Source organism: Ananas comosus, linkage group 11 (genome assembly GCF_001540865.1).
Source record: "Ananas comosus cultivar F153 linkage group 11, ASM154086v1, whole genome shotgun sequence".
NCBI classification, from domain to species: domain Eukaryota; kingdom Viridiplantae; phylum Streptophyta; class Magnoliopsida; order Poales; family Bromeliaceae; genus Ananas; species Ananas comosus.
In genome coordinates, this window is record NC_033631.1 from 890,455 (window position 1) to 916,596 (window position 26,142).

Genomic DNA, 26,142 nt, shown 5'->3' on the forward strand with positions numbered 1-26,142 from the left:
TTTTTATCTTTTCGGAAGCTTTTTCGTTAATATTTCGTTAAATTATATACAAAAAACTTCAGATAACCATCTATATTTATCGAATAGTCACTTTAGTATCCTTTAATTTTAACTTTGTCACTGATTTTAAAAAAAATAATAATAAAATTGATAACAAAAAGATAAAAACGAAACCACAGGGGGGCAAATTGATACGTTTTAAACCACAGGGTAGCAAAGTGAGAATGAACGAAACCACAGGGGGGGTTTTTGAAGTTTTCCCTAATAAATTTTATTAGTGACCCTTTTATTGAGGCGAACTCCATGCTTATTAATCAAACTTCACATCATGCAACTGCCTACATATATATTTATTGAATCATTGATACAACAAAAAAAAAAAAAAAAGAAAGAAAAAGAATAAGCCATACATGCATGCATGAATCTCACGTCCAAGTAGTGATATTATTAAATTATAATTTATAAAAATAAAAATTTTAAGATAAATAATGATGTATTGGGTGCAAAAAATATCCACTATTAGGTAGATCAGGCAAAAACGGTTTATCGTAACAACAGATTATGCAGACGTAGGTAGAATTTATCCACAAATTTATTGATAATCATTATCCTTATCCATACCCGCCTGCGGGTCGGTGGGCAGGTGGCAGGATTGGAAATTCAATCCGGGCGGAATGGATTTGTTCGGATTAAATATAACTTGTTAAGCTTATTTTTAATTAAAACATAAGTTTAAAATTAGAAAACTTATATTTATAAATTTAAATTTTAATATGACCTTAAATTAAAAATTAAAATTTAATCAAGCATTTCAAATCTAATTTTTATAAATTTAAATTTAAATTTAAAATTTAAAATTTTATTCAAATTTTATTTAAATTATAATTTTAATTTTGAATTTGAATAAATCGAAATTTTGTTTTATATTTTGAATTATCCATTCAATTTCAAATTTTAATTTTTTAAAAAATTATATTTAAAATTTTGACATCATTTTAAAATTTTGAAGTAAAGTTCAGTTTGAATTTAAACTAACATATTATAAAGATAAAATTGACATATTAATTTGATTATGTTTCCGATATCTATCTAAACCAAATATCAACAATAAAAATTATTCATTCCGATTCAGGTGACGAACCAAATAGAATGAAGTAATGAATCATTCCGATTCCGTTTCCAGCTTATTCTTACTCTAATTTCGGCATCGATTCTGACTTCGAACCAAACATACCTATAGCTATTTTTATTTTTAAATTTTCTTTAAGGAAATTGTATATGCGCGTACTCGTGGGTACCTGTGATTTGATCAAAATGCTCATAATTTAATGGATACCCATTCATTTTATCCATAATTTTTTTGATAAAAAAAATTAGTATCACTACCAGCATGATTCTGCTGTATTGCCACACGACACCCACTCAAATATTTTTGAATGATTCACTATTCTATTTTTCATTTAAATACAATTCAATTTTATTTTTCATTTTTATTCCAAACATGAACTAAACATGCCGTAATAGCTAGTTCATCAGCAACTTTATTTTCTTTTGCACCTTCTAGAAATATTTTTTTTCTTTAATTTAATTATCCACATAATTTTCCATACTACTAAGTTATGATTGATTGAAAACACTCTATTTCAATATAGAAGGCAATTTAAAATCTTACATAAATATTAGATTTATTGTTATAGTTATTGGAAAAAGCTAATTCTTAAATAGAAATATTGTAAGTTTCAGACTAATCTAAAATTTACACTATTGCAATTATATTCATTGGGTATCTCTCATATATAATTTTCATAGCCTAGAGAACTGATTTATGTAATTAAGAATCATCTAATTATACAAATAATATGAATCCTAATAATTGATAGATGTAAAAATTATAAAAATATGATAAGTTAAACTTGTGGCTAAGATTCGAAGACGTAATAAGAAAGACACTAAGAATTTAAATTAATTGCAAATTGCTTGTGCATGAATGCATATATCTCATAATCACAAAAAATTCCCATGGAAAAAATCAACTAAGATACAAGTAATACTAATTCAACTACTTATATTTTACATGCATATTATACTCATGCATTGTAAACTAATTCATTTCGTCTATGTTGCTCAAACCATTTTATATTAGGAGTCTAATCACAAAAAAAAAGTTTAGAATGAGCTAAACCACATGGGACAATCTAAATTTTTTTTGAAAATATGCGGAGAAAGAATTAAAAATTTTTTAATTTAAATTTTAAAAATTATTTGAATAATATTTTTAAATTTGAAAAAAAAATATTTTTATTACAATTTAAAGTTTTAAATTATTTTTTAAAATAATTAAATTATAGTATGGAAAGGAGGCTCAGCTGTGTTGAGCCGCGTTGAACTTGGCGGGCATGGCCATGCGGGTCGGGCCGTACCGTGCCGGGCCGGGTCAAACGTGTAGGCCCGATCCAAGCCCAACATGATCGGGCCTGGGCCGTGCTGGACCAATGGGCTGAAATGGTCGGCCCAATACAGCTTATCATTTCGGGACGGATTGGTCTGACACGGATTCTACAGTACCCGTGCGGTGCCTAGACACTGCTAGGGGTGGCAATCCAGCTTGCTATTTGCGAGCCAGCTCGTGTTCGGACGCTCGAAATGAGCTCGAAGATCGCTCGCGTCGTTTAGTAAACGAGCCGAACACGAGCGTGGATTTTTCAGCTCGTTTGAATAAACGACCGAACACGAGCTGGGTCAGCTCGCTCGTGATTCGGCTCGGATAACAGCTCGAATACAAATATTTTATATTTATTAATTATTTAATTTATATTTTATACATAAATATAACATTATATATAATATATACTTTTTATTATTTTATTTTTAGCAAAATAAATATAAAGCGAACTTAATTATAAAAAGACTCAATTTATATGTAAACGTTTTAACTATTAGGAACTTCCAAAGTCTAATAGAATAAAATTTGATAAATTTAATTATATATATATATTTAATCTAATCATTTTTAATTTATTGTTGCTGGCCAGCTCGCGAGCCAGCTCGTGTCTCGGTTCGTTAATAAATGAGCCGAACACCGACTAAATTTTTCGGCTCGATACTTGAACGAACCAAATAAATCGAGCCGAACACGAGCCGAACCGCCAGCTCGCCCGTGTTCGGCTCGTTTACACCCCTAGACACTACCTAGAGCCATACCCAGCTGGGCGCCCCGTTTTACATCCCTATACTCCCCTCAACTTCTGATTTTATTATTATTATTATTATTATTATTTTGTGGAATTGACTATAGTTGAAAAATATTAAAAATGTTTTCAAATTCATTGGTAATTTTACTAAATTTAATAATTTTGGGTATGGAAGTACAAATTTGAAAGTATTGAATATATAATAGTCATGGGCATATAAGCAAAAACCTCTATTTTGTATAATAAAATAAAATAATAATTAAATATTTATGACGTCATGGTAACATCGCTGGTTGATCCACTTGTTGAACCAGTGACTCTTAACCAAAAGTAACTTTTTTAGATTACTATTTGACCTGATTTTTAAAACATTGCATTTTTACTACATTATATAACAAACAACAGATTCAGTATTAACATAAACGGATCATATATACCTTTCCGGATTACTATTTGACCCGATTTTTAAAACATTGTGTTTTACTATATTAACGAACAAACCACAGATTTAATATAAAGCAGGATACTTTATTATATGATACTGATATCCTATTCCGATCCCTGGCTTCAAAGAAAAGTAACTATTGAAACTCACATTAGTACAACTGAAACGACAAACAGAACGGATCAAATATACGGGTAGAGAGGAGCCTTGGCAATACCACATAATTCTTCTTTTGCAGCCACATCTTTTGCTATTCGAATGTATCCACTTTCACCCCATTCGGGGCCGTACGAGTTCTTCAGTATCCAATACTTCTTCCCCGATTCCTCGCCGTAGCCAACTACGGCGACACAGTGATCGACATCGGGCGGACAATCTTTATCAAAAATACCACCTGTGTAATGTTGCCAAGGTCCGGCGTTAACTGCGACCGCTACCGGTTGGTCATTCACTGCTTTCATAAGCTTATCTTCGTTGTTTCTCGTAACCAACCTGCAGCCAGTAATGTAAGCTGCATGATCGGATTCCTTGGTTTTGTCACACACCCCTTTAGATGCCTTGTAAGGGTAGTTAGCCTCGGTCGTCAAGCCTTTATTTGCGACGATATAACGGAAAGCTTTTAATCTGCTACCGCCCGAGCAGTCGCCGCCGTCAGAACAATCGAGAACTTGCTGTTCTGATAGAGATTTTAGTTCGCCTTTCTTGATCTTGTAGATGCTCTCAACTGTTGCTACCACAGAGAATGCCCAACAAGAATCTGAAAATAGAGAATGATTCACTTATTTTTAAAGATAGTAAAGAGTTCGCCACTTAATTTTCTCATTTTTGTCCAAGATGGTACTGAGAGTTGGCAAAAAGGAGGTTAATTAGTTGGCCAATTAAAATTTTTTTAAAAGTTACTTTTAAAATTAGTTTTAGATAGGCATATGTGCATAATAATGTAGCCATAAAAGGTCAATTGATAAATTGTAAGTTTGTCTAACAAAATTTTGATGCAAAGGCATGCCCAATTTTGTTAAACAAAGTCACCAATTGACTTAAACATCAAACAAAATAAGTCATGCATCAAGCAAAATTGGAAGCTCTAAAGACGTGATTATCATCTAAAAAATGGCAGATCATAATATCAGTCACTTAAGTATGTTTTTACCAAAAGATTTTATCATACAACAGGTGAAAATTCTTACTGCAGTCTCCTTGTTTCTTGACTTTAGTTACAGCACCTCGGGTCCTCCAATCAACAGTGGCCCTCAAGCTCATGTTTTCATACTCAAAGTCCACTAGGCAGACTTCTTTATCTGTTGGGATATCCTGCTCCGCAATTCCAGCAGCGTACGTTTTCACAAACTCCTCGTTGGTCAGATCGCTAAACTGGTTAACTCCGAGGGTGTACGAGCGCCCGCCGACTTTGTTGAATCCTTCAATATACTTCACGTTGTTCTTAAAGATCTCGTACCGTTGCTGCTTCTCCTTCGCATTCGCATACGCTCGGCCGTGTTCGGACATCCAATCCTCGAACATCGTCATCGTCGGCCCGTCAATTCTAGTGTTCCAAGAGCTGAACCACAAAGAGAAACACAACAAGACGAGAGACGAGCCCATAAGAAAAAACTGGAATGTGAAAGCCATGACTGCAATAAAAACCTACTAAAAATTAGAGCTTTTGCTTGTACAAGTTAAGCTCTTAAAATTAGGATCATATATATATATATATAGAGAGAGAGATTTGGCGAAGGTAGTGTGACGGAGATAGAGAGAGATAGTACGTCCTCTATGCTTTCAAGTTATTTTCGATGATAAGATATCCAATTTGACGATCGGTTCCGTTAAACATCATTTGTCAAGTAATTATTTTAATGATTGATATAACATATTTGTAAGTTCAACGGTGTAAAGCAATTCAAATTAAGTAAAATTTTAATAAAAAATTTTGCTTATCATCAAAAGCAAGATTAATACTTTTAATTAAAAATTTAAGTCTTTTATTATTATTTTTATGAGATTTTAATTTTCAGTAGTTTATTTCGAGACTATTTATTCACTAAACAAACGAAGTCAAATATAAAATTTAATTTTAAATAGTTTCAATATTATAAATTAGTCTAGCGGAGCTGATCGCCGATCCATCTACTACCACAAGTCTTTCAAAAGCTGTCTACAGTTAAAATCTCGGGGCGTAACACAAAACATCAATTGTGTGAGATTTTAGATGTCAGGGACACGGGTACGAAATATAGAACATGACACAACTCAAACATAACAACTCGACAACTTTCAAAAAATTAGGGTTCAGACATGGTATAGATACCGCCAATAAAAAATAGGCTAAATTATATAAAATCTCCTTGTCAATATCCATTTTTTTACTTTTCCTTTCTGTCATTCAAAAATCTACACTTTGTCCTCTTAAAAAATAAAAAAATATTCACAGGAGGGTATGATGTGACAAAATGACCAAATTGTCATCATCTTCTTCATCTTCTCCTCTCTAATTTTGCTTATCCCGACGACGGAAATGCGAGGGCGTGTGTCTGGGCATAGACAGAGGAGTGGGCGAGAGCGAGGCGGCGGCGGAGGACAAGGCGGCAACCGAGGGCATGTGTGCGGGTATGGATGAGGGTTTCAGGGGTATTTTGGGTATAAAAAATAAGAAATAAACGAAATTCTAATAGAACACTGACGGTGGGGGACGAAGTGAACGTTTTTTATTTTTTAAGGGGACAAAGTATAGGTTTTTGAACGACGGAGGGAGGGGAAAGTAAAAAAAACGGGTATTGACAGAGATGTTTTTTTATAATTTAGCCTAAAAAATAATATTATTAATATAATAATATATATTTATTATATATAAAATAATAAATTTGCTAAAATATTGTTATATTTCTTATCTTAAGAAAAGTTAATAAAGTTCTTATTAATAGTTCATAATATATATATTTTAAGAAAAACATTTCTCCACCATATATAACTTATGGGTATATTGTATTGCTATCCTCTGAACTTTTGGCGGAGCTTCACTTTATACCACGAACTTCTAAAATAAACATCTAATACCTTAAACTTGAATATTTCATTCATGTTATCTCTTCTGTCAGTTTTCCATCAATCTCCGTTAATCGAAAATCGATGAAAAGAGTAATATGAATAAAATATTATAGTTTAGGGTATTAGATATCCATTTTATGAGTTTGGAGGGTAAATTAAATAAAACTTCACTAAAAGTTCAGGAGGTAATAGAAATATTTGGTTGTTGAAAAAAAAGTTTTACAAAAAAATATTTAATTATGTTAAAAGGATAGTTAATTTCAAGAAAAATTTTAAAAACTAAAAAGAAAAAAAGAAATGGATTAGATTGCTTACGCAGGCAGGGTATGCAGCTGATATTTGAAGGATGAGATGATTTAGTATTTCTTAATTTAACATCACTAGTTTTATTTTAAAAAATTTAATTTATTATAAAATAATATTATATTTTTATATATTAAAAATTTTTAATTGGTTAAATAAAAGAATAAAATTTTGATTTTAGGCTATAATAAAATTATGTTGCATAATTTCATAGGGAGTAAGTGTATGCTCCAAAACAATACTTTTAAAGATAAAGGCGAGAAATGAGTATTACAGAGAATTAACTGAGAATTGAAATCTCTATGTCCGAGTAAGGATACTTATTGTAAATCAATATTATTTATAAAATTAAAAAACTACTTACGAATATTTAAAATAACATGTTATATTCTTTCAATATCTTATTTAACGTGGCAATGAAAGACTTGAAAACCGCCTCTAAGTAAAATGGAAAGTTTGAGGATTTTATCTGTATATTATGAGATTTGAGATTATAAAATAAATACAAAGGAGAAGGCAGCCAAATAGCAGTTCGAGGCTATTGGCTTTTGACTGCCTTTCCCATTGTACTTACTTTATAATCTCAAACTCCATAATCTATAGTTAAAATACTCAAGTCCCTCATTATTACGTTAAATTGGTTAAACTGATGACTGTGACTTCAATCACTAGTACGCTTAAAACTTAAATATATAAAAATAGGATGTTATTTAGTATGGTATTTAATAGGATGTAAAATAATATATTTTCGTTTTTTTTTTTTTTTCTTTTTTTCTTAATCTCACCGATTCTCTTTTCTGTTCTCTCTGATCGATCGATCGATACTACGAGCTTGTAGGATAAGAGGCCCACATGAGCGATTATACCNATTTTAATAGAGCTTTAAATCAAAATTGTATTTAGAAATTCAAATTCAAAATTCTAATGTCTAGATGCTTCGAGTGTTATAGATTATATTCAATGATGCCGATTGTCAATTGGGACTCTATCATCAAAACAAATGGATGACAACGAACCGTTTGCTATTGGTAGCATTCCAACTCAACTCTATATATATGCTACCAACTCAACTCTCTCTCTCTCTCTCTCTCTCTCTCTCTCTCTCTCTCTCTCTCTCTCTCTCTCTCTCTCTACATTCAAAAAGAGGATTTCCTTTGTTTCTCACGCTAGGCCTCTTACATATTCTGTTTGTCTAGTGGGATCTCTTTGAAAAGCCGATGTGGGAAAAATAGAATAAGAGTGGTTGGCCTTTGATTTGAGCCTCACCTCAAATACCCCTCATTTTGGGGCGCTCACAAAATATATTCCTTCAATAATATTGGGATTGGGTTTGGGATTGGGACTACTCAACATTGGGTATATAGATTGATATGTTTTGGAGGAGTTTGAGGATATACTATTTGCCCATTTCTCCACATGGGGCTTCTCTCATGATCATATGCACCATCCTTGTCCTTTCACTCTCAATCAAAGCATTCTCCTAGGCCCCTACCCCCCACTCTCTCTCTCTCTCTCTCTCTCTCTCTCTCTCTCTCTCTCTCTCTATATATATATATATATATATATATATATGTAGAGTTGAGCTAGAATACTCTCGATAGTAAACGGGACATTTTACTATCGAGTTGTTTTCGATGATAGAGCTTTCAAATGGACGATCGGTTCCGTTGAACATGATCTATACCACTTAAAGTGTTTAGAAATCAAATTTTAAATCTTTTCGACATCATTTGCCTAATGATCAAAGGTTTTCAAAATTTGTAATTTTAATGGTGGATAAGAAACGTTTTCTCGTTTCAGTAGTTGGTGTTTTTAAGTTTTAAGCTCTTGGATAATAATTCATAGGATTCCTCAAGATTTTTTGAACGCATATTTATGACGTATTTGTATCGAACATGCTCAAATCCGATATAAAAATTCGAGACTTATAGAAGCATTCACGGTACATAGGTGAAGTTTTAAATTTGTGTGGTAGAGAATTTATTTTATGCGAGTTTAAAGCACGTACGTGATTCACGACTAGCAGATTTTAATGCGGTTTAGACTAGTACCATGCGCGTGGAGTCAACGGTCGTTTTCACGTGCTTAATCATCTAGTAAGGACCAAGTCTCTCACAAGTCACAATCAGTTAATGGCTCAGGCTAAATCATCAATGAACCAATCACAATCAATCAATGGCTCAATGTGATTCATGCCCTTTTTTTTTTTTTTTTTAATATTTTTAATTGACATGTTACCTGCCTTATTTATTTATTTTCTAAAATAAACTTAACTGATAATATAAATCAATTAGAATTCGAACTTAAGAACTTCGGGTACCACACTATGGGTGTCAACAAAGCCGAATACGAGCGAGCTGCGGCCGGCTCGTGTTCGCTCGTTTAAATAAACGAGCGAACACGAGCCGACTAGTTAAATACTCAGCCAAAAAATTCAACTCGTGTTCGGCTCGTTAATAAAGCGAGCTGAACACGAGCTTGCTCACAGAGATGGCCAACGAGCTAGTAAGTAAAAAATTAGATTGCGTAAATATAAAAATTAAATTTATAAAATTCTACCCATTAGAATTTGATCAAATTGGTTGAAACTTTACCATAAAAAATAATTGGTTTAATAATTAAGCTCGACTTTATATTTTTATTTTGCTAAAAATAAATAATAATATATATTATATATAATTATTTATTTATTTATATATATATATATATAAATATAAATTAAATAAATATATAAATATAAAATATATGTATTCGAGTTGTTATCGAGCCAAACACGAGCAAGCGGACCCCAGCTCATGTTCGGCTCGTTTATTAAACGAGCTAAAAAATTCAGCCCGTGTTCGGCTTGTTTACTAAATAAACGATTCGATCTCGAGCTCATTTTCAGTTGAACATGAGCTAGCTCGCGAATAGTGAGCTGGATTGCCACTCCTACCAACCACCAAGTCCTTTGCTATTTGTATTAGGACGGTCGGTTTCATGCTTTTGTTTATGTTGCAGCATTTGTTGTGGTAATCAACACCACATGGTGCAATCGCTCTTCTTGTATGTAATACTCGCTTAAAAATTCATAAAATTATACAAAATTTATTTAAGTTCCGAACTATTTTGAATTAGTTAGGAATATAAACGAGCTGAACACGGGCTGGCTCTTTAAAGTATCAAGTCGAAAAATTCAGTTCGTGTTCGGCTTGTTAATAAACGAGCCGGACACGAGCTGGCTCACGAGCTGACCAACGAACAATAAGTTAAAAGAATTAGATTGAATATATATAAAAAATAAATTTATAAAATTTTATCCATTAAACTTTGATTTAATAATTGACACTTTACATATAAATGAGTTTTTTTATAATTGAATAGTAAACTATACTTTAACTTTAGCTTGTTTGATTTGAATAGTAAACTATACTTTAACTTTAAAATTAAGTTTATTATTTAATTTAATAAATTTATAGTTGTGAGAACTGTATAAAGTATACTAACTAAACATGTTAAGATAAATTACGTATTCATTTTTAAAATCAAACAAATTAAAAAGATTAGATAGTAAAACTAAAATTTATAGTTTATATAAATTCTATATATTTTTATTTAGAAAAAAAAAGAAAAATGACTCCTTACAAGAACCTTGTTATTACTCCTTTTGTCGACACAGCTGGAAACTGCTTATTAATATAGGATGGTTACATCCCGAAAACGATCGTCGACTTCACGGTGCATCAAAGACTTCTCGACTAGTCTTGTTGGCGGGTCCGAAATACTCAAAAAAGCCTAATTTTCTATAATGCTGCGTTTGGTTCGGGTATAAATAAATACTATTTATTTCAGAAATAAATATAAGTTCAGGTATAAGCAGAAATTAGATCAATTTTATGTTTAGATGAAAATTAAGTTGCTCCTACGAATAAGATAAATAGTGTTTGGATGGTTAGATTGGAAAAAAGATAATAAGAGTTATAATTTTAAATTAAAATTATTTTATTTAATTAATTAACATCACAATATTATTTAAAAATAATTTAATAAATTAATAAATTTATTAGTTATGATTATTGTATAAAATAATAAAAATATATTAATTAATTAATTAAATATAAAAATAATTTAATTTTTTAATTAGTTACTAAATTATTTTAGCTAGATAACTAGTAAAAAAAATTAATTAGATTAATAAAAATATTAATGGTTGATCAATATAAATATTAGTTTATGAATAAATACATTAAATTATCAATAGTTAATTATAAATAATAAATAATTTAATTATTTTATTATTTAACCAATAAATAATAATTTAAATATATTAATTAGATTAATTAATAATTTAATACCATAATTAACATTAAATTTAAACTTTAATTAACATTGTTTCTACTTGGGAACAAGCTTATTCCAGAAAAAAATGGTGGAATAGCAGTTTCAGCCTTATACCAGCTTATTTTAAAAATTTGAAAATTACTGTTCTCGAGTACCAAATACAGCGTTTGGGAACAAAGAAGGGAACAACCCGGCATTTGGGTTCGAAATTGTCCATCGATGTTGATTATAGATAATGCATATTTTTCTTCGCTTCTTCTGTGATAGCAATATTTGATAATAAAAATAACCCTGTATGACTAAAATCAGTTGAAGAGAAATATCGCGTATCACGCATAAAAGATATATCTATATCTGTACTACTTTAATAATTATGAGTTTGAGAGGGAGGTCAGTCAGCCTTTCTTTTATCCTGTCAAAAAAAAAAAAATTTTGAACCATTTGATTTTTTAGATTTGTGAGCGTTTTGTTTATTTCACCCATTTATCCGCCCTATCATCTATGTTATCTCTTCATTTTATATGTTAAGTCAATTTAGAAAATAGAATATTAAAAATTTTAAATTTATAAATTCGTGCAAGTACATTTAAAAAATTTTAAATTAAATCTACTTTTTATAAATTAAAATTATCTAACTTATAAATTTAAAGAGCCAAAAATAAAAAAATATTAAATTTATCTAATTTTTTTAACTTTTAATTATTTTAATATTTAAAATTATAAGTTATTAAATTTAATTTTTTAAAATTTTAAATTCAATATAAGTTGCAATCTAAAAATCGAGTGATAGTTGACTAGATAGATTTTTATGGAAAAGGTCGAAAAAAAGGGTGCATTTTTTTCAATTACATTAGAGAGAAGGTGACATATTTAAAATTTTAAAGAAGATGATATAGTTTAAATATGTTGGGTAGTTGACAGAGACTACAGATGAGGCGGGATAAGTTTGTATAGGGTATTTGAATACATTTTTTGAATTTTAAAATCATTTCAATTAAATTTAAAGTTTTAAAATTTTTTTGAAATAATTAAATTATTGTATGGAAAGGAGGCTCAGCTGTGTTGAGCCATTTTGAGCCACGTGGGTCGTGCTGTGCCGGGCCACGAGTCGGCCCCTCGGCCCACTACAGCCTAGGCCCGATTTGCGCCCGGCGTGATCGGGCCTGGGCCTTGCTGGGCCGATGGGCTACAAATGGTCGGCCCATTATAGCCCATCACTATGGGCTAGATCGATCTGACGCGGATTCGACAGTACCCGTGCCGTGCCTAGGCACGACCCAGAGCCGTGCTGAGCCGCACGGCTCGGTTTACATCCCTAGATATATAAGCAAAAGTCTCTATTTTCTATGATAAAAATAAAATCATATTTAAATATTTATGATGTAATGTTGACATCACTGCTAATTCGTTGGTTCAAACCCGTGATCTTTAATCATGTAACATTTTTCGGATTGTTATTTGACCAGATTTTTAAAATATTGTGTTTTACTACATTAATGAATAAATCACAAATTCAGTATAAGTAGGACACTTTATTATAAGATACTGATATCCTACTTCCTTATTTCAAGCTTCAAAGGAAAGTAATCGTTGAAACTCACATTAATAGAACCGAAACAACAAGTAGAAACGAATGAGATATACATTTTTGAATCACTATCTGACCTAATTTTTAAAATATTGTACATTAAATAATAAACCACAGATTCAGTATAACCAGGATACTCTATTATATAATACTGATATCCTACTTTCTTATTTCAAGCTTCAAAGGAAAGTAGCTATTGAAGCTCACATCAATAATGTAACGCTTCAATAGCTTACATTGGTGGCAAATTACACGCTAGTAATAATAATTGGCCTTAAGCATTTTGGTCTAGTGTTTGGACCCAACGAGTTATTGTTGCTAGCAGGTTGTGCCGTTGCAATTGTGGTATCAGAACCGAATACCAGTCGGAAGTGTAAGAGCTAAGTGCTATACGGGACAAAATGTTACACAAACGGGTTTGATGGGAGCCACATCTTGAATCTGTAAGAGCCACCTTTAGAATCTCACATCGCCTAGTAATTCTGCTCTGCATCTGTGAACTGGTTTGAACCCAACGAGAACATTAGGATGTAAATAGGGGGAGTTTGAAATGCCCCAATAGTCTCATATCGGATGAAAAATTGATTCTGATTAGATTATATAAGTAACTAAACTTAAGTATTTTGGGTCGGTGGTCTGTGCCCAACAAATTATTATTGCTAGCAGGTCGGATCGTTACAATTGGTATTAGAGTCGAATACTAGCCGGAAGTGTGAGAGTTAAGTGCTATGCAGGACAAAGTGCTACACCAACGGGTTTGGTGAGAGCCACCTCTTGAATTTGTAGGAGTCACTTCTAGAATCTCATATCGTCTGATAATTCTGGTCTACACTTGTGATTTGGTTTGAATCCGACGAGAATGTCAACGTTTAAATAGGGAGAGTTTGTAACGCCCCAATAGTTTCATATCGATTAGTAAAAAAAAGTTAGGCTTAAATATTTTGAGTTGGTGTTTGGGTCTAATGAGTTATTATTGCTAGCGGGTTGCACCGTTGCAAGTAAAACTGAAAAGAAACATATTAGATATATGGATAGAAAAGAGCCGTGGTAATGCCACAAAATCCTTCTTTGGCAGCCACATCTTTCGCTATTCGCATGTATTGAGCCGTGCCAATGGGCTCAAAATGGTTAGCCTAGCACAGCCCATCACTTTGAAGCGGGTCAATTCGACACGGGTTTTACAGTACCCGTGCCGTGCCTAGGCACGACCCAGAGCGGTACCGAGCCGGGCGCCGTTTTACATCCCTATACTTCCCTCAACTTTTGATTTTTTTATTTGTTTTTTTTGGTGGACTTGTCTTTAGTTGAGAAATATTGAAAATGTTTTCAAATTCATTGATAATTTTACTACATTTTATAACATTAATAATTTTAGGTATAGAATGATAAATATAAAAATTTTGAATAATAGTCAGGGATATATAAGCAAAAAATCCTATTTTCTGTATAATAAAAATAAAATAATAATTAAATATTCATCACGTAATGTTGACATCACTGTTAATCCGTTGATTGAACTAGTGATCCTTAATCTAGCAGCATTTTCGGATCATTATTTGACTAGAAATTTTTTTTAAACATTACTTTTTTACTACATCAATGAACAAACCACAAATTCAACATAAGCAGAACACTCTATTATACTATACTGATATCCTACTTCCTTGTTTCAAGCTTCAAATAAAGTAACTGTTGAAACTCACATAAATAGAACTGAAACAATAAGCAGAAACGAATCAGACATTCATTTTCAGATCGTTATATGATCAGATTTTTAACACATTGCATTTTACTACATTAGTGAACAAACAGCAGATTTAGCGCAAGCAGGATACTCTATTATACCATACTGATATCATACTTTTTTTATTTCAATCTTCAAGGGAAAGTAACTGTTGAAACTCATATCAGTACAACCGACAACAACAAGCAGAAACGAATCAGATATATGGGTAGAGAGGAGCCGTGGCAATACCACATAATCCTTCTTTCGCGGCCACGTCTTTCTCTATTCGCATGTATCCACTTTCCCCCCATTTGGGGCCGTATGAGTTCTTCAGTATCCAATACTTTTTCCCCGATTCCTCACCGTAGCCAACTACGACGACAGCGTGAGTGACATCGGGCGAACAATCTTTATCAAAAATACCACCTGTGTAATGTTGCCAAGGTCTGGCGTTAACTGCGACCGCCACCGGTTGGTCATTCACCGCTTTCATAAGCTCTGCTTCGTTGTTTTCCGTAACCATCCTGTAGCCAGTAATGTAAGCTGCATGATCAGGTAGCTTGGTTTGGTCACAAACACCTTTAGACGCCGTGTAAGGGTAGTTAGCCTCGGTTGTTAGGCCTTCATTTGCGACGATAAAATCGAAAGCTTCGTATCTGCTACCGCCAGTGCAGTCGCCGCCATTAGAACAATCCAGAACTTCCTGCTCTGATAGAGATTTTAGTAGGCCTTTCTTGATCTTGTAGATGCTCTCAACTGTTGCCACTGTAGAGAATGCCCAGCAGCAGCCTAGTTTTGTATTAAGTGACACATTCATTAGAATATATCACAGATAAAAGAGAAAGTTAGCATGCTTAATTAGTTAATTTGGTAGATAGATAGATAGGCAGACATTTTATCAACTAAATTCTTAAAAAGTTTATAATTTGCTAAATAATTCTATCAAAATTTTGTTGGCTTAAATGGGTCAGTATTCTGCTCTGTGGCAGGAGGTCAAGTAGGCTGAGTCACGTTCGAAATGACGTGAGGCTAGGCTGGGTTGAATCATGCTCGAAGTGGCGTAAGGCTCGGTGGGCCGAGTCACAATCGAGACCCATGGGCTGTATATCTGTACGCTTTAAGTGAATTAGTTGTGTATTTCTAACAACTCGAGCTTTTGGGATTAATGGTTAACGCCAATGATCCGACAAATTTTATTTGACCAAGCAATCTTAATTATTTCGTCAAACTCAGAGCCCAGTGCTCAAGAGCAATCAGAAAACGGTGAATTGCTCACCGTCTGTAATAAAATTAGAAAAACAATAAATATTTTACCTGTTTTTTTAATTTACAAAGTAAGCAATTACCATTTCTACATCTTTGTCTATTTTCTGTATAGAATTCTAACAACTATATAAAATTTTAATAAATCATATATAATTTTAACAATTCAAAAAATTCTAACAACCTATCCATACAATTCTAACAATCAAATAGAATTTTAATAATCTATATACAATCTTAATAATCTCACAAAAATTCTAACAATTTGAAAAATGAGGAATAATTCATTGCTTTCTAAAGACGATGAATATTCACAGTGTTTTTTTATTTTTTTGCAACATAGCACTGAGTAAGTGATTAAGAAGAGAGTTACTTAGCCAAATAAAATTTTGGATTTTTTTTTTTTTTTTTTTTTTTTTTTTTTTTTTTTTTTTTTGCCAATTAGACATTTGTTCATAATATATGTAGCTATATTAGGTCAACTGATAACTTTGTTTAACAAAATTTGGATGCGAAGGCACACCCAATTTTGTCAAACAAAGTGATCAATTGACCAAAATGATTCATCAAGCAAAATTGGGAGCTCTAAAGACGTGATGGCCATCTAAAAAATAACATATATCATAATTAATATCGGTCAATTCAGTATGTTTTTACCAAAAGATATGGGTAATCTTCAAATATGGTTTCGCACTTTCTCATCTTAATACCCTGTCGTATAAAGTATATCAAGTTAGTATCCTGTGGTTTTATTTTTATATTTTAGTCTGTTTTTCTATTAATATTTTGTTAAATTATTATATACAAAAAAACTTCAAATACTCTACCTAAGTTTATCGAATATTTATCTTTGTAGCCTTTAGTTTTAACTTTGTCATTGATTAACAAAAAAAAATTAGTGGAATCGATAATAAAAAGATAAAAATAAAATCACAGGGCACTAAATTGATACATTTTAAACCACAGGATACTAAAGTGAGAAAGTGTGAAATTACAGTAATGGTATTTGAAGTTTTCCCAAAGATTATATTATACAACAGGTGAACATACGTACTTACCGCATCCAAGTTGGTCCTTGACTTCAGTTACAGCACCTTCGGTCCTCCAATCAACGGTGGCTCTCACGGCCGCGTTTTCGTACTCGGAGTCCACCGGTGCTGTCTCTATGTCTGTCGGGATATCCTGCTCTGCAGTTCCTACAGCGTACCTATTTGTAAACTCCTCGTTTGTTAGATCGCTAAACTGGTTAACTCCGAGGGAGTACGAGCGCCCGCCAACTTTGTTGAATCCTTCAATGTACTTCACGTTGTTCTTAAAGATCTCGTACCGTTGCTGCTTCTCCTTTGCATTCGCATACGCTCGACCGTGTTCAGACATCCAATCTTCGAACATCGTCATCGTCGGCCCGTCAATTCTAGTGTTCCATGAGCTGAACCAGAAAGAGAAACACAACAAGACGAGAGACGAGCCGGTAAGCAAAAATTGGAATGTGAGAGCCATAGCTACAATGTATACTATACTTAGAAATTGGAGCTTTTGTTTGTGAGGTTAAACTCTTAAGATTAGGCTCGTATATATAGAGATTTGGCGAAGACAATGTGATGGAGTACTCTTCTAGAATTGGGGAAGGCAATGTCATAGTATATATCCTCTTCTATGGAAAATCATATTTTAATTTGTACTCCACAATGATTAGGTACTACTAGATTATACAAATTAAGTTGACTTTGAATATTGTGTAATGTTGAATAGTCATAGGATTACCATGTGCCCCTCTTTTGTTTTTTCCCAAATTATATATATAAATATAATTATGTTACTATATATACTATCGATAGTATCAAGGCGTTTGGTACTATCAAGTTTTCCACTGTTGAATGAAAGGATGTGCGGCTAGAATAGTGGTTCTCTAGAATTGAGTGGGTGGTTGGTTGAATAGTATAATCTAACAGCATGAAAATGATCACAGAATAAATTTAACGGTAGAAAACTCGATAGTATCAAGAATATTTTTCTATAATCAGTGAATCATATTAATTTTTTTATTCGAGAAAAAAGTAAAATAAAAATATTTTTCTAATAACTATGATGGGACATGTGAATCTAAAGAGGGAACAATCTTATTGATCCGAGATGTCACATCAGTAATATAACTGATGTATTTTAAATTTTTTTTCTCTAGACGCGGTGTCAATGGTCGATTATCACATGCTAAATCATGTAATTAAGGACCAATGTGATTTCACATTGGTACAATGTGATTGCACATGCTTTTGTTTCTGCTGCAGCATTTATTAATTGCAGTTATCAACACCACGTCGTGCCATTGCTGTCTCGTCTGTAACAAGCGCATAAAAATTTTTGTAAAAACATGTAAAATTTATTAAATTATGTATTATTTTGAATCGATTATCTAATTTTTTAAAATTTTGATTTCATTATTGTTTGACCAAAGACTAGCTTTGATATTTACTTACCGCATGAGCAATTCGGCTTGGATTCTCCGCAGGGACTTAATTAACCTCCTAAAGGAGGCTATTTTTGGGTGCATGTTTGGATCGGACCAAATTTTGCAACTTTGTAAACTTATTGACTCAATTGATTGTTGCGTCCATAAAGACTGTAATTTCGGCCAATAATCTAAAAGGATAATTGCCTGTATAATCCTCATATGTTTGAAAATATTCGATTTACCCTTACTTTTTTTTTTTTTTTTTTTTTTTTTTTTTTCTGAAATACGTACCCCTCATACGTTCTACTGTTATTGCAAAATACCCCAGAAGTTATTTCCTGTTAAGTTAACTTGGGTTAAATGTGAGTTAAATATCTACCACAGTTAAAAAAAATTAAAATGCCAATTAACTTAAAGGCAAATAAGAAACGTTGGTGACGGTAGAGGGGTATATTTGAAAAGATCAAAAGTCAAAATACCTTTTGTGCCCCTGACTTTAAGAACAAATAAGAAAAGTCGGTGATGGTGGAATGGTATATTTGAAAGGGCAAAATAATAATTTTATACAGATAACAGAGTTCATTAACGATTTTATCTCTATGGGTATATTTGAAATAGGTTAGAACGTAAAAAGGATATTTTCAATATTAGTCTTCTAAGAAGGATAAATCAGAAAGTCGGAAACTTTTCACGGATATATAAGCCATTGCCCCTAATCTAAACTATTGCCGGAATCGGAATGAAAACTTACCAAAGAAAAACAACTAGATTTACCTATCTGCTTAACTCGCTCTCAACCTAAAACTATCGAAAATTATAAAATGCTACTATTTTTCTAAATATCTCGAGCTGTCCGAATTCGAATTCTATCAAATCTTAGCTAAATTTTGAAATTATTTTTTGCAGAGCGGTCGAGATCATTTGATGCAACGGCTTTTATCTTTCTCCTCTCATTCAATCTTATCTTCTTTTTCAAGCATAAATGGCTCAAATCATCTTTCCTCTTTAGAAACCAACAGTCATAATTTTGCCATCATCAATTATATATCCGATCTTTTAGTTTGTTATTTGAGTCAGTAAATAATATTTTAACTTCCAAATCTGAGTTTATTATTTAATTTAAAAAAATTACAAGAATTGTAAGAAGTATACTAACTAAAATTGTTAAGATAAATAATATATTCATATTTAGATAAGCCATCGTTTTCTTCGCTTTTGGATGCTTCTTCTGTTATAGCAACATTTGATCATAGAAATAATCAGATATAATTAACTATCGTGAGTTGAAAAGAAACATCGTGGATCACGCGTAAAAAAGATATCTATATTTATACTAGTTTAATAATTGTTAGTGTGAGAGGCAGGTCAACCGGCTCTTTTCTATTTTGTCGAGAAGAAAGCCAAACCGTTTGATTTTTTAGATTTGAGAGCGTTTTATACAGTCCAAAGCTTTTGAAGCACTTATAAATTGAATTTCTTAATTTCTTCATCAAGCAAGTATAAAATGAACAATTAAAATTAATTGACAAATGCGACCTTAGTTTTTAGGTATGTGTAAAATTTTAATTTCGAAATAAAAATAAACATATACAGTGACAAATGAGGCCTTAGTTTTTAGAATATTTAAATAATGAATCATTATTGCTTGTACCTGCCATTCATTGTTCCAATAGAATATATATATACATATAGAGAGACAGAGAGATTATATATACGAGGGGCATTTTGGTCGGGCGGCGAAAAAAACGGACCGAATCTGCAAAAACGAAAAAGATGATCCGATTTTACAAAAGTCCAAAATAAGTAAATTTTTTATGCAAATTGGCCAAATAAATAAAGTGATGTATATGTTACACAATAAACTTTTTCCACGGTCACGTGCCTTTTGTCTCTTTTGAAAAAAAAAAAAAAAATATCATGTCGTTAATGGGCCATCAGTGAAACGCCACGTAGCTTAATGATGAGCACTTACACTGTGCCCACAAGTTTGGAATTTAGTTTATGTACTTCGTACTAACATCAAAAATCAATAATCACTAACATAAAGATTTCATATCTGCAATGAATAGGGGTATAAACGGGCCAAACATGAGTGAGCCGGGGTTGCTCGTGTTCGGCTCGTTTAATAAACGAGCCAAGCACGAACTGGCTCGTTAAAGTATCGAGTCGAAAAATTCAGCTCGTGTTAATAAACGAGCCGAATACGAGTTGGCTCACGAGCTGGCCAACAAACAATAAGTTAAAAGAATTAAATTGAATATATATAAAAAATAAATTTATAATTTAGACATTTGACTTGGATTACTAGTTTAAACTTTATATAAATGGTTTTTTTATTTGAGCTTGGCCTTTTCTTATTTTTATTTACTAAAAATCTAATTAATAAATACTATATATATAATTATTTAATTATAATAAATATAAATTAATAAATTAATATAAATATAAATATATGTATTCGAGTGTTATCGAGCCGGAAACCCGACAGCCGAGCTAACCTAGTGTGTTTTTTCGGCTCGTTTACTAAAGAGCGGTCGATCTCGAGCTCATTTCGAGCCGAACACGAGCTGGCTCGCGAACAGCGAGCTTGATTGCCACCCCTAGCAATGAAACAGACTCAGCTGCTAAATGAACCTAGACATATTTCTAGTCTCACATACGAATAACTGCAATGTCACTTTGTTCAACCTTTTGCTTGGCACAAACATGCATACCCTCATTCTTCCTCATCTTTTATACGAGCATTTTCACGTTTCATAGCTTCGACAAAGGTATTCAAGTTCTTGAAGGAAGACCCCTCTTTCTCCATGCTCCTATTAGCCATCTCCTTCAAAGTTCGTGCCCTCGCCATTATCCCATCGTCCCCAAGAAGCAACTCCTCTAGCCTCGAACTGATATGCTCGCTTGTTACGATCCCACTCTCGCCAGGCACCATCTTCAGCCCAACCCTCCAAACATCACAAATGTAGGTTTGGTTGGCGAACTGGTCCCCGAAATGTGGCCAACATAGGAAGGGCACCCCATTCCTGACCCCCTCCATTGTTGAATTCCATCCACAGTGGGAAATGAAACATGCAAGGGAAGGGTGAGCCAATACCTCTTGCTGAGGAGACCAACTCACTATCCTTCCTCTTCTTCCGAGACGATCTTTAAAGCCGCTCGGGTACGCGTCGCTTGTATTTTCGGTGAGGTCGGGCCTCACGACCCATAAGAGCGGCCTGCCCGACGTCTCCAGCCCGAGCGCGAGCTCTCGGAACTGGTTCTGGTCGAAGATGGTCAAGCTCCCAAAGGCCACGTAGACGACTGAATTCTTAGGCTGTTCGTCGAGCCACGACATGCACGTTGTGTCCTCCGACGGCCAGAAATGCCCCACGGGCTTTCCGAGCCGTAGGCCCGTAAGTAACGGGCCAATAGGGAGAACGTAAGGAGCGTAGTTGAACGTCGGTGACTCGAGTTCTTGAAATGAGTTGCAGAGTATGAACTCAGCTTTCTTGGTTGCTCGACTGTTGGCATTCATATAGTGGAAGACAAGTTTCTGCGCTTCGCGACTGCCATTGATGTACCACGGGAGACGAGCTGTTTCCATGAGGGGCATGCCGTCGCTCAGTTGAAACGTCGATGGGCCCTTTGGAAACCCTAAGAGAAGTCATGATTAATCATTTGCTAGCCAAGTACATTTTAGTGAAAAATATAGAGAAAAGATTCTGACTCGAACCGACTGTCCCTAGAGTAAGTGGCAAAGGGTTTGGCGGTTGGTATCTGAGACCCAAGTTCGAATCTTAGTTGATTCACATTTTCAGCTAAGTTTATTTCTAAATGAAATAAACGAAGCGGTAGCGTGCTATCTATCTCTCAAAAAAAAAAAAGAAAAAAAGATTCTAACTTGAGAGGCTGTTGAAATGTTGATATCAAGGATGTTGAAATTTTGATATCAAAACAACGATGTCCTTTTCGAACATAACGTCGTATTTTTAGCTAAAATATTTATAAGCTTAAACTGTTAGAGAACGGTGTTTAAATATTTTTATATTTAACACTCCCTCTCACGTCTGGGCTCGAAACTTTTTAGTTGTCCCATGACGTAGGTTTGAATTAAATGGGAGGAAATTAATATGCTAGGAGCTTGGCGTGACTCGAACTCAGGACCTACTGCTCTGATACCATGTGAAACAACCGTTGTACTCTAAAAGCTTAAGCTGTTAAAGAATGACGTTTAAACATTTTTATATTTAACATTTATATACCCCTAAAATATATCCATCTTTCAAATATACCTAAGTTTGCAAATCTAACCCTCATCAGGGAAGAAACTGACGCTGTTTCAAGGGCATATAATTAATTAAGACAGTACCCAGAGGCAAATTTGAAATCAAGGGTAAATCAAATATATACAAAGCTTTGAGGTGCAAATAAATAAGATATTGTCTATATTAGATACCGATGATCTAAATTTGAAGATCACTTGTCATTTCCTTTTTGAAGTGTAATACGTTCCTGAGGTTGATCTATCAGTGTATTTGCTAATGAATTACATCGACTAAACAACTTATATATTCTGTAATCTTGTCCCCAATTCTTTTTCTCCTTTATTATCTCTCAAATGATGGCTGATTATGAAATATATTCGTACGTTCATGTTCAGAAATGCAATTAATTGTTTTTTTTGTATCATTGCTGGGGTGGATCCTATTAAGGGTGCGTTTGGTTCGCACTATAAAAGATTACTAGCAATGAAAAGATGTCCGAGAATTTTATTTCTATTCATTTTATTACTAAGAATGCGGCATTCCTATATTTGGTTCGCACGGTCATATTATTTAGTCATGTTATTTAAATTTACAAAAAATATACAATTTATTTATTTATTTCTTTAATTAATTTTAGATAATGCTACCAAAAATTTCAATATCTTTTTAGAAAAAAGGGAGAGAGAACATAGCTTAGAGAGAGAGAGCGCATAATTAAAGAAATAGGAAGAAAAATATAGTCGAGATTAGAGGGAGTGAGAGAATTGAGATTTTAGAAAAAGAGGGGGAGAAAGAGCTTAGTTTAGAGATAGAAAAAGAGTTAAAATTTAGAGAGAAAAATAAATTTAGAGAGAGATATGAGATTAGAATGTAAGGAAAAATAATACCAACTAACCGGCGGCTAAAGAGAAAGAAAGAGATTAGACATATTATGATTACCCAAATCCATTAATAGAGGATACCCACCCTCTCTCAAGGGAATGAGATTAGTACTTTGGGATGAATCTTATTTCCAAGTAAATCTAATATTACCAACTAGATTACTTAGTGTGTTTAGCCAAACACCATCATATTTTTTATTCCTATTAGATTACTAGGAATCTTAAAAAAATAGCGTGAACCAAACACACCCTAAGTGTTATTAACAATAAGTTAAACTATAACAAAATTGGAAAGAATGCAATACCTTCTTCGTCGATGATACCGTCATCTATCAATTTCGGAGTGCTCGTTAGCAAAGGGAAAAGCGCCGCGCACATCGGCCAGAACACAACACAACGGACACCGAGCTTCTCAGCAATCTCAAGAGCCCAAGCCATGCCCTGATCAGCTATCATGCAGGTAATCTTATTACTACCACCACTCTTCTCATTGTTCTGTCTTATCACTTCTTCCAGGATTGTTGGCATGCTCTTGTGCAGGCCCTCAACCAGCCTCCCCACGTTGTTGCGGTCTTCGTCCGGGGCCAACCCGTCGGGGACTGAAACATGACGGACTCGGTCCGATTTGAGCTCGTGTTTCCCCAGGGCGGCGACGATTCGACCGTGGTTGAACTCGGTGTTGACGAAGGTGATCTCGACGCCGCGGTCGGCCAAGCAGTGGGAGAGTTCCATGAGGGGGATGACATGGCCTTGTGCCGGGAATGGTAGGATGAGAGCATGAGGAATGCCCATAGCAACTACTACGTACGCATGCAAATCTCAGTGAAAAAAGAGTGGTGGAGTATACGCTCGAAAAGGCCAATTGCTGCCGGTTTTTATAGTGGTTAAAAGGTAGCAGACGCCGATGAGCTGTCGATTTGTTTTGCCTTCTTGAAACTTTAGAAGTGTTATTTAAATTGAGTCATCTGCAGCTACTTCTGTGATTCAGAAATTCATTTCTATTTACATTACTGTATCAACCTTCTAGGAGTAAATTACCGACCGTCTCCAGAGCAAGTAGTAAAAAGCTTGGTGGTTGATACCCGAGATTCCAAGTTCAAATCCTAGTTGATTCACATTTTTAACTAAGTTTATTTCTAAATAAAATAAACGAAACGGATAGCGTGCTACCTATCTCTCTCAAAAAAAAAAAAAGAAAAGAAAAGAAAACAACCTTCTAGAAGTAAATTAGGTAGTAGTACTTTTCGGTATTATATGCAGGGATAGAGCTATTAATAGACCCAAAGGGGTCATGGCCCTTCTCAACTTTTCAATATTTACTTTATAGTTTTTTAATTAGTAGTTTATAAATTTTTAGTTAATTTTTAAAAAATATAGACCTATCTTGTAAAAAATTTTAGTACTAGTATAAAGCTTTCTCTTTTTTTATGTATTTTATAAGTAAAAATACGCTAAGGACCTCTTAATTATAGTGCATTTTAAAATAATTAAGTCCTTTCAACTTTAAATATTTTATTTATACATTCTTAACTATCTAATTATTTTTGATGAGCTAATTTATTTAACTAAATAAAAAGGTATGCTAAATTTAATAGTTCTGTTAGATATTAGTCATTAATTGTTATTATTTTATTAACAAAAATTAAAAAACTTAAATTCTAACTAAATTACTATTAGATTTAGTAAAATTCTTAAGCTATTTGAGTAGAATAATATAAATAAAATAATTAGAAGTTAAGCGTGTAAATTAACAAAATAAATTTAATATTTTTTAACATTAATTAATTATCTGATCATTAAATTTTTTTATTAAAAATTTGAGTAGTTAAAATCTTATTTATCTGCTAAAATATTTATTTGTACATATTTTGGTCCCACTCGTGATTGCATCCTTGCTTCGTTCCTGATTATAGGTTTTTTGAATTTTTTTCTTATTTTTGTATTTTTTTTATCTCGCTTTTGTTAGAAACCATCATAGGCACATCCTTGTGATCTCTATATAACTCTCTTGTTCTGATTCCATCTTAGACAACTCATTTTGTCCGGCGAATTTTGTCGCAAATATATTGGACTTTGAAAAAGAAATTTCGTTGTCCTTAATGACATGATTTGTTCGATGAATCTTTTTGTTTTATTGTTTTTCTCCTTTGTGCGCTTTGTCATTGTAAATCGTTGTCGAAGAGTAAATGCACTAACGAAGCAGGTAGCATGTTTCTATCTCTCAAAAAAAAGAAGAGTAAATGCACTAAAATCTGAGCAATTAGGTGGATGCACGAAGAGATAAATTTTATTATTAAAAAAAATATTGAGGTTGAGATAATTCACGTCATTTCCACGCATAATAATAATATTCTATCTCTATACCTTCAATCTCTATATCTATATTCTATATTAAATATTAAGTTAATTTTCATATAGATTTCTGCAAATATAGTGAATTGCAAATATATTTCTATAAAATTTTAATTTTCATATGTTATCTTTGCAAAAGTCTTAATATTTTCAAATATGTACCTCTGATTTGCTATCGTTAAAGCACTGTCTATTTTATAAGTGAAATGACCTTTTTGTCATTACAAATATATTCCTTCAAAAGTCTCAACTGCTAATTAAAGAAGAATAAAAAGGTCAATTCATCTCATGAACTAACCATGGATAAATATTTAACCTATGGTTAACTA

General features: G+C 33.0%; 3 protein-coding genes across 3 annotated transcripts; all 3 read right to left on the reverse strand.

The window, feature by feature from the left end:
• On the reverse strand, window positions 3,675-5,295 carry LOC109717742 (stem bromelain-like). The gene is made up of 2 exons (XM_020243630.1): window positions 4,824-5,295; window positions 3,675-4,393 (listed from the first exon to the last, which is right to left on the reverse strand). Exons 1-2 carry the CDS (start codon window positions 5,263-5,265, stop codon window positions 3,819-3,821), a joined length of 1,017 nt encoding a protein of 338 aa, XP_020099219.1. The 5' UTR covers window positions 5,266-5,295; the 3' UTR covers window positions 3,675-3,818.
• LOC109717724 (stem bromelain-like) lies at window positions 14,615-17,434 on the reverse strand. Its single transcript, XM_020243614.1, has 2 exons — window positions 16,940-17,434; window positions 14,615-15,407 (listed from the first exon to the last, which is right to left on the reverse strand). Exons 1-2 carry the CDS (start codon window positions 17,379-17,381, stop codon window positions 14,833-14,835), a joined length of 1,017 nt encoding a protein of 338 aa, XP_020099203.1. The 5' UTR covers window positions 17,382-17,434; the 3' UTR covers window positions 14,615-14,832.
• Window positions 20,904-24,311, reverse strand: LOC109717241 (UDP-glycosyltransferase 83A1-like). The gene is made up of 2 exons (XM_020242913.1): window positions 23,767-24,311; window positions 20,904-21,969 (listed from the first exon to the last, which is right to left on the reverse strand). The coding sequence occupies exons 1-2, from the start codon at window positions 24,251-24,253 to the stop codon at window positions 21,050-21,052; spliced, it is 1,407 nt and encodes a 468-aa protein (XP_020098502.1). The 5' UTR covers window positions 24,254-24,311; the 3' UTR covers window positions 20,904-21,049.